This window comes from Humulus lupulus, chromosome X, assembly GCF_963169125.1.
Source record: "Humulus lupulus chromosome X, drHumLupu1.1, whole genome shotgun sequence".
NCBI classification, from domain to species: Eukaryota; Viridiplantae; Streptophyta; class Magnoliopsida; order Rosales; family Cannabaceae; genus Humulus; species Humulus lupulus.
Window position 1 is genome coordinate 1694074 of NC_084802.1, and position 13677 is coordinate 1707750.

Genomic DNA, 13677 nt, shown 5'->3' on the forward strand with positions numbered 1-13677 from the left:
ATTTATTTTTTTTAATTTTTTTAATTTAAATTATTTCAATGTTTTAAGTATACATTTTTTTTGTTTTATTAATTTAGAAAATATTTTAAAAACATTTTAAAATAACAAAAAAAAAATCAAATAAATCATTAAAAATATGGGCAATATAGTCATATTTAAAATGTGGGTTGACCACATTCCAGCGAAGAGTATCAAATTGATATGAATTGAAAACAGAGATTGTCAAATGATCATTATTATAAAGATAGGGTACAAAATTTATATTTTGATAAAATAAAATATATCAAATAAGTATTTACCCAATTTATAATCTAACTCCATGTCCACGTTTTGTATGATTTAGAAAATCATTAGGTATTTTTGGTAATTCTAAAAAGCTAACATCAATTGATATTTTGATAAATATAAGAAAGGAAAAAGAAATGCAAATTATATATTCTTTGAGTAATATAAATCTCTCAATAGTAATAATGTTGGGACCGAATTATTTTTATTATTATGAAGAGATTATAACTTAATTATAAATATATTTATAAAATTTTATAAATATACACATTTAATTCTAAATTAATTAATAATTCATAAAACATGTCAAATATCTAACGTATACTCATTGATAAATAAAATAAAATAGTGTATCTATATAACATTGCCATCTAAGAAGTTAAATATTTTTCTCTCAATGAAAAATCTACATATATAATACATTACATATAACATAGCTTTTGAGCAATTTTCAACCAATTCAATTGAAACATTATATATAATATTTATATATAACATAGTAAATTAACATGACAAAAAATATTCATGTTAAGTTGTGCAAAAAGAAAGAATCAAACTTGCAAGTTCTAAACATGATTGAAAAGTTAGTAATATTTTGGTTTCAATCAAAATATTTCTCATTTATTACAAATCCACAAATTCAAATATTTGATTAGCAACTCTAAAAAAATATATCATAAACAAATTCAGATAAATATTTTATATCATCTTAAAATTTTAGTACCAATAAGATAGTATATATATATTTATTTATTTAATATTAAAATAATTATAACTGTTATCCAAAGAACAGGCGTGGATGACGTGACAGATATTTTTAACACGTGGCTGACACCTGGCAGAGGTTCTGTTCGACCATCGACCAGGGAGATTCCCATGGCGTAATATTTGGACTTTATATACGACCAGCTTAGTCGTATACTCCGAATATTTTGAGAAGATCTTATGCAATTATGATCATATCCGAGATTATCTCTCATAATTTCTGAGTATCCGATTAATTAGGAAATAATATCGGTAACAAATTTATGTAATCTTCCTTGAGCCTATAAATAAAGAGAATAGCTCAAAGAAGGGGGCTTCTTCTTTTTGACTAATTTGAGTTTATGTTTTACAAGAGAATTAGAATTATTACCTTCTGATTGTATTATTCATCCCTCTAAGGTTGGTGAAACTCGAATAACCCTAGTTCTTTGATCACTCTTTTGAGATTCAATATCAATAATAGTTTAAGTGGACGTAGGTCATTACCAATTTTTGGGGCCGAACCGCTATAATTTCTTTGTGTCATTTACTATTCTTTCCATTAGACTTGTTTCAATACCTTCTGTCACATCAAGCATTTGATTCCGTGTCAATTGACCAAAACGAGGGTCAACAATAACTATGTGGATGCATATTTCTTAAGATGAGATCAACAAATTTTTTAATTTATTATAATGTAGAGTTTATTTTCTTTTCATAGTCACAAGTTAAGATTATAAATTTTAATAATTATATAATTAATTTTAATATAAAACTCCAAAATAATGAGTGATTTTTTTTACATCATTATCTTCCATAAATTAACTGCTCATGGCATTCAAGATTACATCAAAAGTAAGTAATTCTCTTGAATAATTAAAATTGTAAAATTCATAATATTAAAAAAAATGTATTTGTAGAAAAGATTATAATTTACAAAATATATAGTATCTTATCCACCAAAGCTTGTTAAGATTACATCATTTTCCAATTCTAGACAGTTCTTTCCAATTATCACAAGTCCAAAGTTGATTATAAAATATTATTATTTTTGTCTAATTTTCTCAACCTCAATTATGAATAATTATATTTTGTATTAATAATAAAATGTGAAATAGAATTAACATAAAAGACAAAGGCCACACACTAACCAAGAGATGGACAGAAAAGTCCCATGTGTGTCCACAGTATCGGGGATAATGGGTTTTGCCCTTTTTTATGTTTAATAAAAATAAATAAAAATATTACTTTTACTCTTTAATGCTAAATTACTTATTAAATATATGATTTTTTTTAAATGATAAATTTCATGCTTTATGCGTGATAGTACATATTAATTTTAAAATATGACAAAATTACGTGGCATTTCAAAAATATGATTTTTTTAGGGTTTTTGGCAGCGACAATTGTAACGCTCCACGTCACTATGACTGTTTCCTGGAATGACGACTGGTCTTACAAATCAACACGAGTTTTTCTAGCGTGCTTTGTTCTCACTCGCACATTTCTTGGAAAAACTTCCCAGTGGGTCACTCATCATCAGATTGCTCCAGGTCAAGCACACTTAACTTTAGAGTTCTCAAGTGATGGGCTACCGAAAAGAAGATGCATCTTGTTGGCATAGGTAGTACCCATCAATTCATTTAAGCATCCTTCAACTGTGTAGTCTCATACCTACACAGTCTTAGAATAATCACACTTGACCTTCCCCAGGTGGTGTGGGATTGCACAGCTTTACCCGGTCTTTTCCCTTACGAATCACGAGATTCTGACTGTCACAAAAATATCCAATGTTTTCGTAGTAACCCATTTTCACACTTAATTTTTTTTAGCGGTGAAAATATCCAAACCCTCTAAAAATGTTTATCCGTTAATATCCTTACATTAACACTATTAAATAGTACTTACGTGATATTTGACATAAATGAGATGCATTGCCACATAATTATTTTTAATAAAAAATAATTAAAATTACATTTCAATAATTAAAATTAAATAAAATATATTTAATTATAAAACAAAATTTTGAAATAATTTATCAATTAAATAAAAATTTATAAAACAACTTTAAAATTTTCCCACGCTCTTTTATTTTCCCTTACTTTCCCACCAACCAAACACAATTTATTTTTTCTTCAAAAATGAAAATAAAAAACAAAACAAAGAAAAATCAAAACATCACAATGTATTCAACCCAAAGTTTCAATCTCTCATTCAAAACATTGAACATTCATTCTTTCAAATCTAATTTTTAGATTTTTCTTTCACTTTTTTGCTTTGATCACCAAACAAACAAAACCAAAAACCCATACAAACACAGATCTGCCCCCTTTGAATCCCCCTTCGTCGGCACCCTAACACATCGCCGACACCCCAGCCCTTTTCCATCCCTGACTCCAACCTTCAACGCAGTCAAGCTAGAGAAGCCCACTCGCGCAGCCCAGTCCCTCGCCAGGCCCGACACCTACCTCTGATGTAGTCAACCAGCGCAGCGCAGCCCAGCCCCTTGCGCAGACGAAGCTCCCCCTCCGACCTTTGACTATGGAAGAAGAAGAAGACCTCTCATTGTGCAAGAAGAGGAAGAATAAGAAGAGAAGAAAGTGATTTAGGGTTAGCTTTTTTTGTTAGTTAGAAAATAATTTTAGATTTGATAATAGAAATTTTTTATTTGATTTTAATTATAAATTTCTATCTATTTTTTATTAAAAATTAAATATATTTTATTTTATTTTAATTTAATTATTTTTTAAATTTTAAATAAATTTTTTAGTAAAAATAATTATGTGGCAATGAGGTGGCAATGACATCTCATTTATGTCAGGGCACGTCAATGCCATGTAAGTACCATTTTACAGTGTTAATGTGTGGGTAGTAATATAGATACAATTTTAATGGGTTTGTGTAATTTCACCGCTAAAAAAAAGATTGGGTGTAAAAGTAGGACAGTGCAAAAACATTGGGTATTTTCACCGCCAAAAACCCTTTTTTTTTACTACAGTGCCCATGTCATTAACTCTTCTCTCTCTCTCAACCTGTCTCTCACACTCTCCCTCTCAACTATGACGACACCACCAAAAACACTACTTCACCATTGAAGCTCTTTTTCTCACTCAAAAATCGTTATGTCTATCCTTTCTCCTTCAAATCTCTACCCACGACCATCATTTGGATTGAAGCACCTACCCCCCATTAACACCACCTTTGAAGGACTCGTCAAAATTGTGTGTTGTACATTCAAAATCTAAAGTTTTATGCGATTTGAACTTGTAGATCTCGAAAAAAAATAACAAAACTAAAAAGAAAAATCACTTGAAACAAACATTTGAGTGAAAACTTATATATCTCCAAAGTTTTGTCAAATTTCAACGCATAGCATTGCAAACGAATTGTTTTTGGCCAAAAACCAAGATTTCATGAATGCATCGCAAATGCATTGTTAGACATAGTTAAGCATCATTTTTTGGCCTAAAAATCATATTTTCAATAAACCATCGCAACTGCATCGCATATGCATCGCCAAACATCGTTTTTGGCCTAAAAATCATATTTTCAAGACACCATCATGTACGCATCATTGGACATCGTTTTGAGCTAAAAATCATGTTTCAAGGCACCATCTCAACTACATAGCATATGCATCATTAGGCATCATTTTTTTTCTTTCCAAAAATCATGTTTTCAAGGTACCATTGCAACGACATCATGTATGGATCGTTTTTGGTATGAAACACATGTTTTGAAGGCACCATCACATATGCATAGTTAGACATCGTTTTTTGCCTAAAAACCATGTTTTCAAGATACCATCGCATATGCATCGATATGCATCATTTTTTGGCCTAATAACCATGTTTCAAGGCACCATCGCAATTTGTTGATGCCGTTTTTTGTCAACTTAAAAATTAGAGCAATTAAACAAGAATATATTAGAGGAAATGAAATAAGAAGATGAAAACCGAATCTTTTTACGTGGTTCAGCAGTTAAATCTGCCTAGTCCACAAGTCTGTGTTATTAACCCTTGGGAGTCTTTTGGACACTTTCAAATAATAGTTGCCCAGAGTTCTCTCTCAAAATCTCAAAACTTCGGTCCTTTACAAATGGAATTTCCTTATCTATTTATAGAGAAGGTTTCAAAATTCATTCCCACATATTTCGGGAAGATATTCTGTAATTCAAATGATATAATACCACATACACGGTAACATCCCATAAAACGTGGGATTGGTTAACAAATTACATAATATCCCTTAAACATAGGGATTCTATAACAATAAATACATTCACCCATAACCAACTAGCTCAGATACTGAGTCCATTACACCTCCGAGACTATTTGTCTATTACGAGCTCGAACCATCTTGTTTGAAGGCAAGAGATGCATCAAGAAATATATATAAGTGTTGAACCCTTGCTATTGCGAGTTTACCTCATCACAAGCTTGGAATCTTCAAGGCTACACACTACTCGAGCTCACGAGGTCGTCATTTATAGCAAAATTGTCTGATTGAAGGATCATATGACGACTGTACTTATTTCGAGTTTACACCTAACGAGCCTAACTTCGGGATCATAATTCCTCAATCTCGAAATCTAGGTGTAACACAATTGCATTGTTAAGCATTGCGTAGGCATCATTAAGTATCGTTTTTTTTGTTGCCAAAATCTTGATTTAAAGGCACCACCGCAAATGCATCGTTAAGCATTGCAAATGCATCGTTAGACATCGTTCTTCAGCAACTTTTAGAGGTTTAGATATGAAAAAAAATGCAAACAAAACCAAAAAATCTTGTACATAAGTATTTGAAATCCATATATTAGTATCTTAAAGACAATCTTTTCTTAGGTTTAAGTTTTAGATTGAATTTTTCATTATTAAAACTTTAAAAAAATGGAGAAAGAGCTTTATTGTGGTACTTCAATAGTGGTAGATGGTGGCGGCGTCAATGGTGAGAATGATGCTAATGGTGGTGGCAGCGTGGGAAAGTGTTGCCCTGCCTCCATGGAGAGATGGTGGTGGTGCCATCGATCTTAATAGAGAAAGAGAGTGAGAGGGAGGTGAGTTGTTATGAAAAGAGCAATATAGTATAAATTTTATAAAATGTCATACTTTTGGGATGAGACTTAATTTGAGCATAAATTTTAATTAAAGCATATTAACATGGATAGTAAATAAAATTTCCCATTTAAAACCCAAAACAAACTTGTACTGCATATAGTTTAATTAATACCATTTTGATAACTTAAATATATATGGCAAATTAGTTCAAGATTGTTTGATTTTACCAATTTTGATAAATATTTTATTTGATAAAAAAATTATAAATATATTTAAAATCTTAAAAATAGTTTAAATTAAAGAGTTGAAAACTTATTTATAATTTTTTTATCATTAAAATATTTACCAAAATTGGACTAATTGACCATATGAAAGGTGTTTTTTTTTTGTTGAGAAAAATCATATGAAAAATGTGTTGAAATAGTATTATTTAAACACTAAGTTGATTTTATGACAAATAGTATTACCATATATTTTTTGTTTAAAATTAATCTTTTTATTTAAGTTTGGTCTAAAAAAACTCAAATGATATTTTTTATTCATATGTTATTATAACTAATACTTGTTTAAAGATAAAATTTTAATTTTTAATAATTTTAATTTCTAAGATAAAAATACCATAAATTATACTAAAAAATTTCATTAAAAAAAAGAAAAGTTTAATCAAATTCAACTATAGGATTAATTTTCTTATTATTAAAAAATAATTTATTTTCATTTTCATTTTCATCATAAAAAACCAACAAATACTAAATAATTTCATTATCTAATCAAAATAATATAATAGAATAAAAGAAGAAGAGAGTGAAAATGGGTTTTTGGAAATTACTTTGATTTATTTAGGTGAGGTTGTCCGCAAAGCAATGTATTAGTAGATTATTTTCTCAAAAAAAAAAATATTAGTAGATTAGTGGAGGAGAAGAGAGAGTTTCTTTAGATAAGACAAAAACGATGTCGTATAGGAGCTTTACTTGTTTTTTTTCGTTCTTTCTTAAAGTCAACAACAATAAGATGGGTCATACATTTTCATCCACTAATAAGACTTTGATTATTTACTCCCACATCTCACACCAAACAAACCACACTAAACACTATTAGTGGGAAATCACAATCCAATTTACATTTACATCATAATACAATCCTACCCATATAAAAAAAAATTGTTTTAGAGAATAACATGATAGCAATACATAAATATATTTATTTATTTATTTTTATGTCCTTTTTTTTATTATAAAATATCCTTCTATCTTACTTAATAATGTAAGTTTTTCTAGAAGTGATGGAGTTCCGCGAAGATCTATTTCTAATAAGGCGAGAATTTCCTGGTAAATAAGAAACGAGATGTGGATGAAGACAATTTTCAATCCGTAAATGCTCGAAGGGACTAGAGCAAAGATGGTACTCCTCGCCCTGAAAATGACATGGGTTGTTTAAATCTTTATTCTTTATGTGTTTTTTAGTATATTAGTAAATTTGAGAAGATTTTCAATTTTATTTGAGATGATATATAGAATTTTAAATTATAAATAATGTGTAATAATTTAAATTGTAAGTAATTCACTGTTGTTTATAATTAAAATTTTAATTAAATGAATTATCGTAGAGATTTTCCCCCTCTCCAAAATAGAGATTCTTTGTTTTGCTCTGGACAAAGAATATGCAAGGATAATGAGATAGAGACAAAGAGTACATCCTACCAAATATAGCTAGCTTTATGTCCATAATGCAATTAGGTCAAATATTTAAAATTGTCAAGCAAACAATAGATTGTTAAAAAATAAATGAAAATTAACCCTAATTAAGCTACATCATTAAAACAAAAGCATAACATTGCACTAAACTGTTTTGAATAATACAAATTGTAAAAAAAATATGAGAATAAAATTCTCATACTTTGTAGCATGCAATGGTGTTCCTCTCATAAATATATATTTTATGTTTCCTCCTTCTTTTACTACTTAATATTTAACAAATTTTGTATGGAAATGTGTATTTAAATAAATATAGGAGAGTGAATTTAAGTAAATAACCCCTTTCAAAAAGAAATAAGTAAATAATTGATTTTTAAAATTTTGAGTAGTGTGAAATATAAAAGATGTGTAGTTTAGATACATAATTATTTTCTCCTCTCATCACCTTCACCATAATTATTAGGGTTTATACATTTTTAGACCCTGTATTTTGCCTCATTATTTTTTGGACCCTGTGTTTTGTAAAATGGTTCAAATAGGCCCCTAAACCTGATTTCGATAAACAAAAAATTGAATATAACAACACAGTTCTCAGGCAGAATGACTGTATTTATATTCTGAGTTGTTAGTTTGATGAATTATTTGTGATTTTAGTCCAAAAAACTTTGATCAAAATCGGGTTTAGGGGTCTATTTGAACTATTTTAGAAAATACATAGTCTAAAAAGTAATTTATCAAAATACAAGATCCAAACAGGTAATGAGCCAAAACACAATGTCTAAATAAGCATAAACCCTAATTATTGAGATCTAATCTATATTATTATACAAATAGGACATGTAACTAATGTATAATTCATTTATTTTCTCTTGCTAGAAACAAAGGACGAGGATTGCATAACTATATGTTTGGTATATTTTTGATATTTTTGTGTTATTATTTTGTATATCTTTATTGGTAAATTGTTTTGGTTTTTGTTTGATCTTTTAGCAAATTTTAGTAAGTAGTGAGTGGATATCTAGTTGATTTTTATTCAGTCATGCTATTCTACGTAGTTATGCAATATAAAATTTAGCAAAATTTAGTACAATTCATTTATTTTCTCTAGTATATGGTATCACACCTAAAATCCTCTTAACCAAAAACATATCCCATAAACATGTTCATTGACTTTCTTTAAGCATTATGCAAAATTTTCACACCTCAAAAGCGATATCTCAAGCTCTTTCACGTCTCTTGCTAGAATTTCACTTGTCAAATTAAAGAAGACGAATTGATTTTCTTTTTTTGTTTCAAGTTAGTTCACACTAATTTAATAAAGACTTGGTTCTGGTCGATTCAACTATTTTAAAGCTCTTGTAATATTAATGTACTTTTGTGTGTAGAAAATTGAAAATCAAAACTTGAGTATGGTGTATTATGCTCGACCCTAGAAATTACGGGTGTTCATAAAATTGCCTACACCGTACTACAATTTAGGGTTTAGAATCTTTCGCGGTGCGGTTGCGCTTTGTATTTTTGCCAACCCGCGCGATGTAGTGCAGTTTACAGTTTTAAATTTTATAAATGCGGTTCAAATCACACCGTACCACTTCATTATATATATTAACTTTTTTTTCTTATTTACCCATTTAAAATTAATGCATAAATATTTATATAGTAAAATATACACAATATCTAGAAAAAATATATAATGTTTTATAAAATGTTAACACATATTCTATTTTAATATAATTTTTACTTTTATATTACATTTTTTATTTGTTATTAGTTTGCTATATTTTTATTGTTTTGCTAAAAATTTATTAGTTTGTTGTATATTTAATTATTTTGTTAAACACTCTATGGTTATGAGATTTATTATGAATATTTATTAATTATAATGTTTAATTGTTAAATTATTTGGCAATATGTATAAACTACCCACACCGCACTACACCATACTGCATTTTTATAGTGCGGGAGGTTTATGCGATGCAAGTTGCGATTTGAAAAATTGCTCAAAACGCATATGCGGTGCAGTCTAAAAAATTAAAGAAAAAATGCACCACCCGCACTACAATCACCCCTGCTAAAAATCATCTGATGTGAACCTTGAGTCTCAAAAATAACTAAGTTGAAATTTTTGTCAAATTATTTGCAAATTAAATGTTTAAAAAGTTAATGCACTAACCTTAACTCAACACAATCTAATATCCTTCATTAAAAAAAAAAAAAAAACTACATAGGATTTGAGTTCAAACCTATTCAAGATGAAAGGACATAACTGTAATTATCTAAAATATACACCAATATATTTATAAATTAAAAAAAAAAAAAAAAAAAAACTATTTAATTTCGTTTATAAAAAGAAAAACAAATTCCCTTAAAACAACCAAATATCCAGTCCATCGAATCGAAGTGAACCAAACTTCTTTCTCTCTTCTTCTCGAATCGAAGCTGAAGCCATGTTTGAGGACTCTGTATCTTCCGTAGATACGATCTGGGCTTCCATGAACAGTTGGCTCACACCCACTGTTCTCTTCCTCCTCCTCAACCTAATGATCGCCGCCATTTTCATAACCTCAACCTTAACCTCACAAGACCCAAACCAGAACCAGAACAACCACCGTCAACAACGACGACTTCGTCCAGTTTTACAGAAACTCAATTCCTTCAACTTCAGCACTTACAGAGCTCAAGAACCCACCACCCATTTGCAAAAAAGCCCAGCAGAACCCGATGAACACGTCGAACAACAACAACCAGAACCCCATTTGGCCAGGTCTCCGTCGATGCTTCAGAAGCTCATATCCATCAACTTCTACAATCACTTGGCCCCAGCTCAGTCTCAAAATCAAAACTTTGCAAATCCAGAACCAACGACAACCCGCCTCGACTTCAAACAAGAGCAAGAACAGCACATCGAGTGGTCAGACTCAGAAGAAGAGGAGAGCCAAGACCAAGTCAAACGCGAGGACGTCCGTGGAGTCGGAGACCAGTCGATGGATGATGGTGACAGCCAGCTGAAGAACGGTGGTAGTGGTGCCAACTCCGAAGCCAAACCCTCCAACGGCGACGCTCCGCCGAAGATGTTGAAGAAGTCGGCTAGTGCGAATTCGATTGTTCCTCATATTAAGGAAGATGATATCGTGGAGAGTCGCCGGCCGGGGACTGTGAGAGAAGGGAAAGCTAAGCCTGCGGAGGCGGAGACGGCGGAGGAGTTCGACGCCAAGGCGGATGAATTCATCAACAAGTTCAATCAACAGTTGAAGATGCAGAGGCTTGACTCCGCCACGAGGTACAAGGAGATGATCGAAAGAGGGGCTGGACAGTAATAAAAAGTTCAAAAGTAGGTAAAGACTCAAATTTCACTACTTTCAGGGGCTTAATTGTAAGAAAGTAATTTATTTGTATGTTTTGTTAATTTCAAGATTGTATGCGTAATGAGTTTTAATAAAAATATTTACAAAACAAGTCTCAATATAATATTTTGAAGGCAAATATATATAAATCCATGTTTTCTTTTAAAATATGTATATATAGTGTTTTTGTATGTTTTATAAAATGAATAGATATTTTTGCTAATTCTAAATAACAGATATTAAGAATGATATTTTTCAATGAAATGTTCATCGTTAAAAAAAAAAAGATATTTTAACAAAATATAAGAATAGAAAATTATATTCTTTAGAGTATAAATATTCATTAGCTTTAATATAAAAATCCAAAATAAGGAATGAAACAATTTATTTTTATGCATTCGAGATTATATACATGACTCGATCAAAGTAAGTAATTCTCTTGATCAAAATACATAAAACTAAAAAAATGTATTTGTACATATTGTATAACATCATATCCATATCCATACATAGTATGTTTTGGTAACTCTTGTGTGTAGACACATATGAAACCCTAGAAATCAATATTTTTATCTTGGAAAGCTTGAGTTACATTTTCTTACTATCTCTAAGATAAATAACAACTTTTTGAGTTTGTACAGAACAAGAATAATGATCCCCTCGTTGCTCGTTGGCTTAACCCCGAACCGGGGAGAATTCGCATTTTTGTTGATGATGCTTTCAAGAATGGAGTAGGAGCGGTTGTAGTTGTGGCACGCAATGGAGAAATGGCATCGAGTTGATCGCTACGTCTTCTATAGTGGCCAATAGTCCTTTTGAAGCGAAAATAATGGCTTTGTTCTTCGCCTTTTTCATGATGGTTCGGTTTCGATGGACCAATGTAGTTCTATTTTCGGATTGCCTTCATCTGCATAAGGCTTTGGAGAATAGAACTTGTCGGAGTGAAGAAGCTATGTTAGTTTTGCTAGTGTTTTTAAGCTTCAAGTTTTTTTTTTTGGATTTTCTTGTTTTTTGGATTAGTAGGAGCTTCAATAAGGGTGCTCACCCATTTGGCTTGTAGCTCATGCTAATTTATAAGCACTTCGAACTAAGAATCCATATTTAAATAATTAGGAAATATAACTGCTCTTCGCACAGTCTTTTAGAATAATGTCTCGTGTAATAAAATGAATAGAAAAATATTATTGATACAACAAATATGTAATAACTTTAATATAAAAAAAAAACACAAGAATTTCAATCTACAAATATTTAAGTAGAGTATGTATATATTTTTATTCAAGTATAATTTTGTAATTCTAGCATAATGTGATTAAGGAGTCCAAGTTATTAAAACACCAAACAATGCATTAAAATGTCCTTCAAATTAAAAAAAAATATATAACAAAAAATATGAAAAACAAAACATAAGTGTTACCCTTCACTTTTTTTTTTAAAGTCGGAAATAATGCATGATACAATTTTTTTACGACTTAGCTATAAGGAACTTATCAGTTTTTCAAGCAGAAGTTTTAGTATTATTAGTTAGACTTTTCTGGGTTGAAATACTTAATGTATCGCTTGCTGGATATTAAAACTCTTTTATTTAATTTTTGGATAACATCTCTCTCACGTTGGTTGGTCGAAAATATAATATTATAGTTCATGAATTAGTTAAATATGTCTTTTGACTAGACAATAAATTTTGTTGGTTGGTAGAAAATTCTCATCTAATTATACTTTATTTCTACTTCAATCTAAATAGCAATAGAATCTATTCACTCAAAAGAAAAAGTAACTAGGCATGGCATTGAGGATTACATAACTAGATCAAAGTAAGTAATCATTAATTAATATTGTAAAATTTATAAAATAAAAAAAAAATGTATTTGTCCAAAGATTATAATTTACATAATATAAAGTATCCTATCCAATACCAATGATGGTTAAGATATAAAGTATCATTTTCCAGACCGTTCTTTTCAATTATCATAAATCAAAATTGATTATAAAAGTATTATTATTTTTGTCTAATAATCCACCGCAATTATGAAAATTAATATTAATAATAATATTTTGTATTAATAGTTATATGTGATATAGAATTAACAAAGAAGACAAATACCACACACTAACCAAGAGTTTGCGAGAAAATTCCCACTTGGAAGGAAGGTGTGTCCATACTCCATGTGGTCGGGAATAATGGGGTTTTGCTTTTTTTTTTTTTTTTAATATAAATAAATATATAAAATATTTTTTTTATTTTTAGTCTTTTGTGCTAGATTTAGGGCCACTTTAGTATAGGGTGAAAATTAACTATAGCTTTGATGGGAGGAAAATGAGCGGTAGGAAAAGTTACTGAATGTTTGATAAATTACAGATTTTAAAGTAAAATGAGTGTCATATTTATTTTATTTTATTAAAATAAATTCACATATTTAAATTAAATATGTTTTTCTTTACCGAGATTTTCGGAAACTATATTAATAAAGATCAAGCAATATTACTTCTGAAGATTTTAAGAGATTAAAAATATGATTTTTACGTGGTTGGGGCGTTAATAAGCCTTAGTCC

At 29.6% G+C, this 13677-nt stretch overlaps 1 protein-coding gene across 2 annotated transcripts; it reads left to right on the forward strand.

The window, feature by feature from the left end:
- The first annotated feature begins 10158 nt into the window (after nucleotides 1–10158).
- On the forward strand, nucleotides 10159–12260 carry LOC133804792 (pathogen-associated molecular patterns-induced protein A70-like). 2 transcript variants are annotated; one of them, XM_062242924.1, is made up of 2 exons: nucleotides 10159–11115; nucleotides 11766–12260. In XM_062242924.1, exon 1 carries the CDS (start codon nucleotides 10228–10230, stop codon nucleotides 11095–11097), a length of 870 nt encoding a protein of 289 aa, XP_062098908.1. In that variant the 5' UTR covers nucleotides 10159–10227; the 3' UTR covers nucleotides 11098–11115; nucleotides 11766–12260. The 2 variants fall into 2 exon arrangements, with proteins under 2 accessions (XP_062098908.1, XP_062098909.1); XM_062242925.1 differs by having other exon boundaries at nucleotides 10159–11111.
- Nucleotides 12261–13677: the final 1417 nt, after the last annotated feature.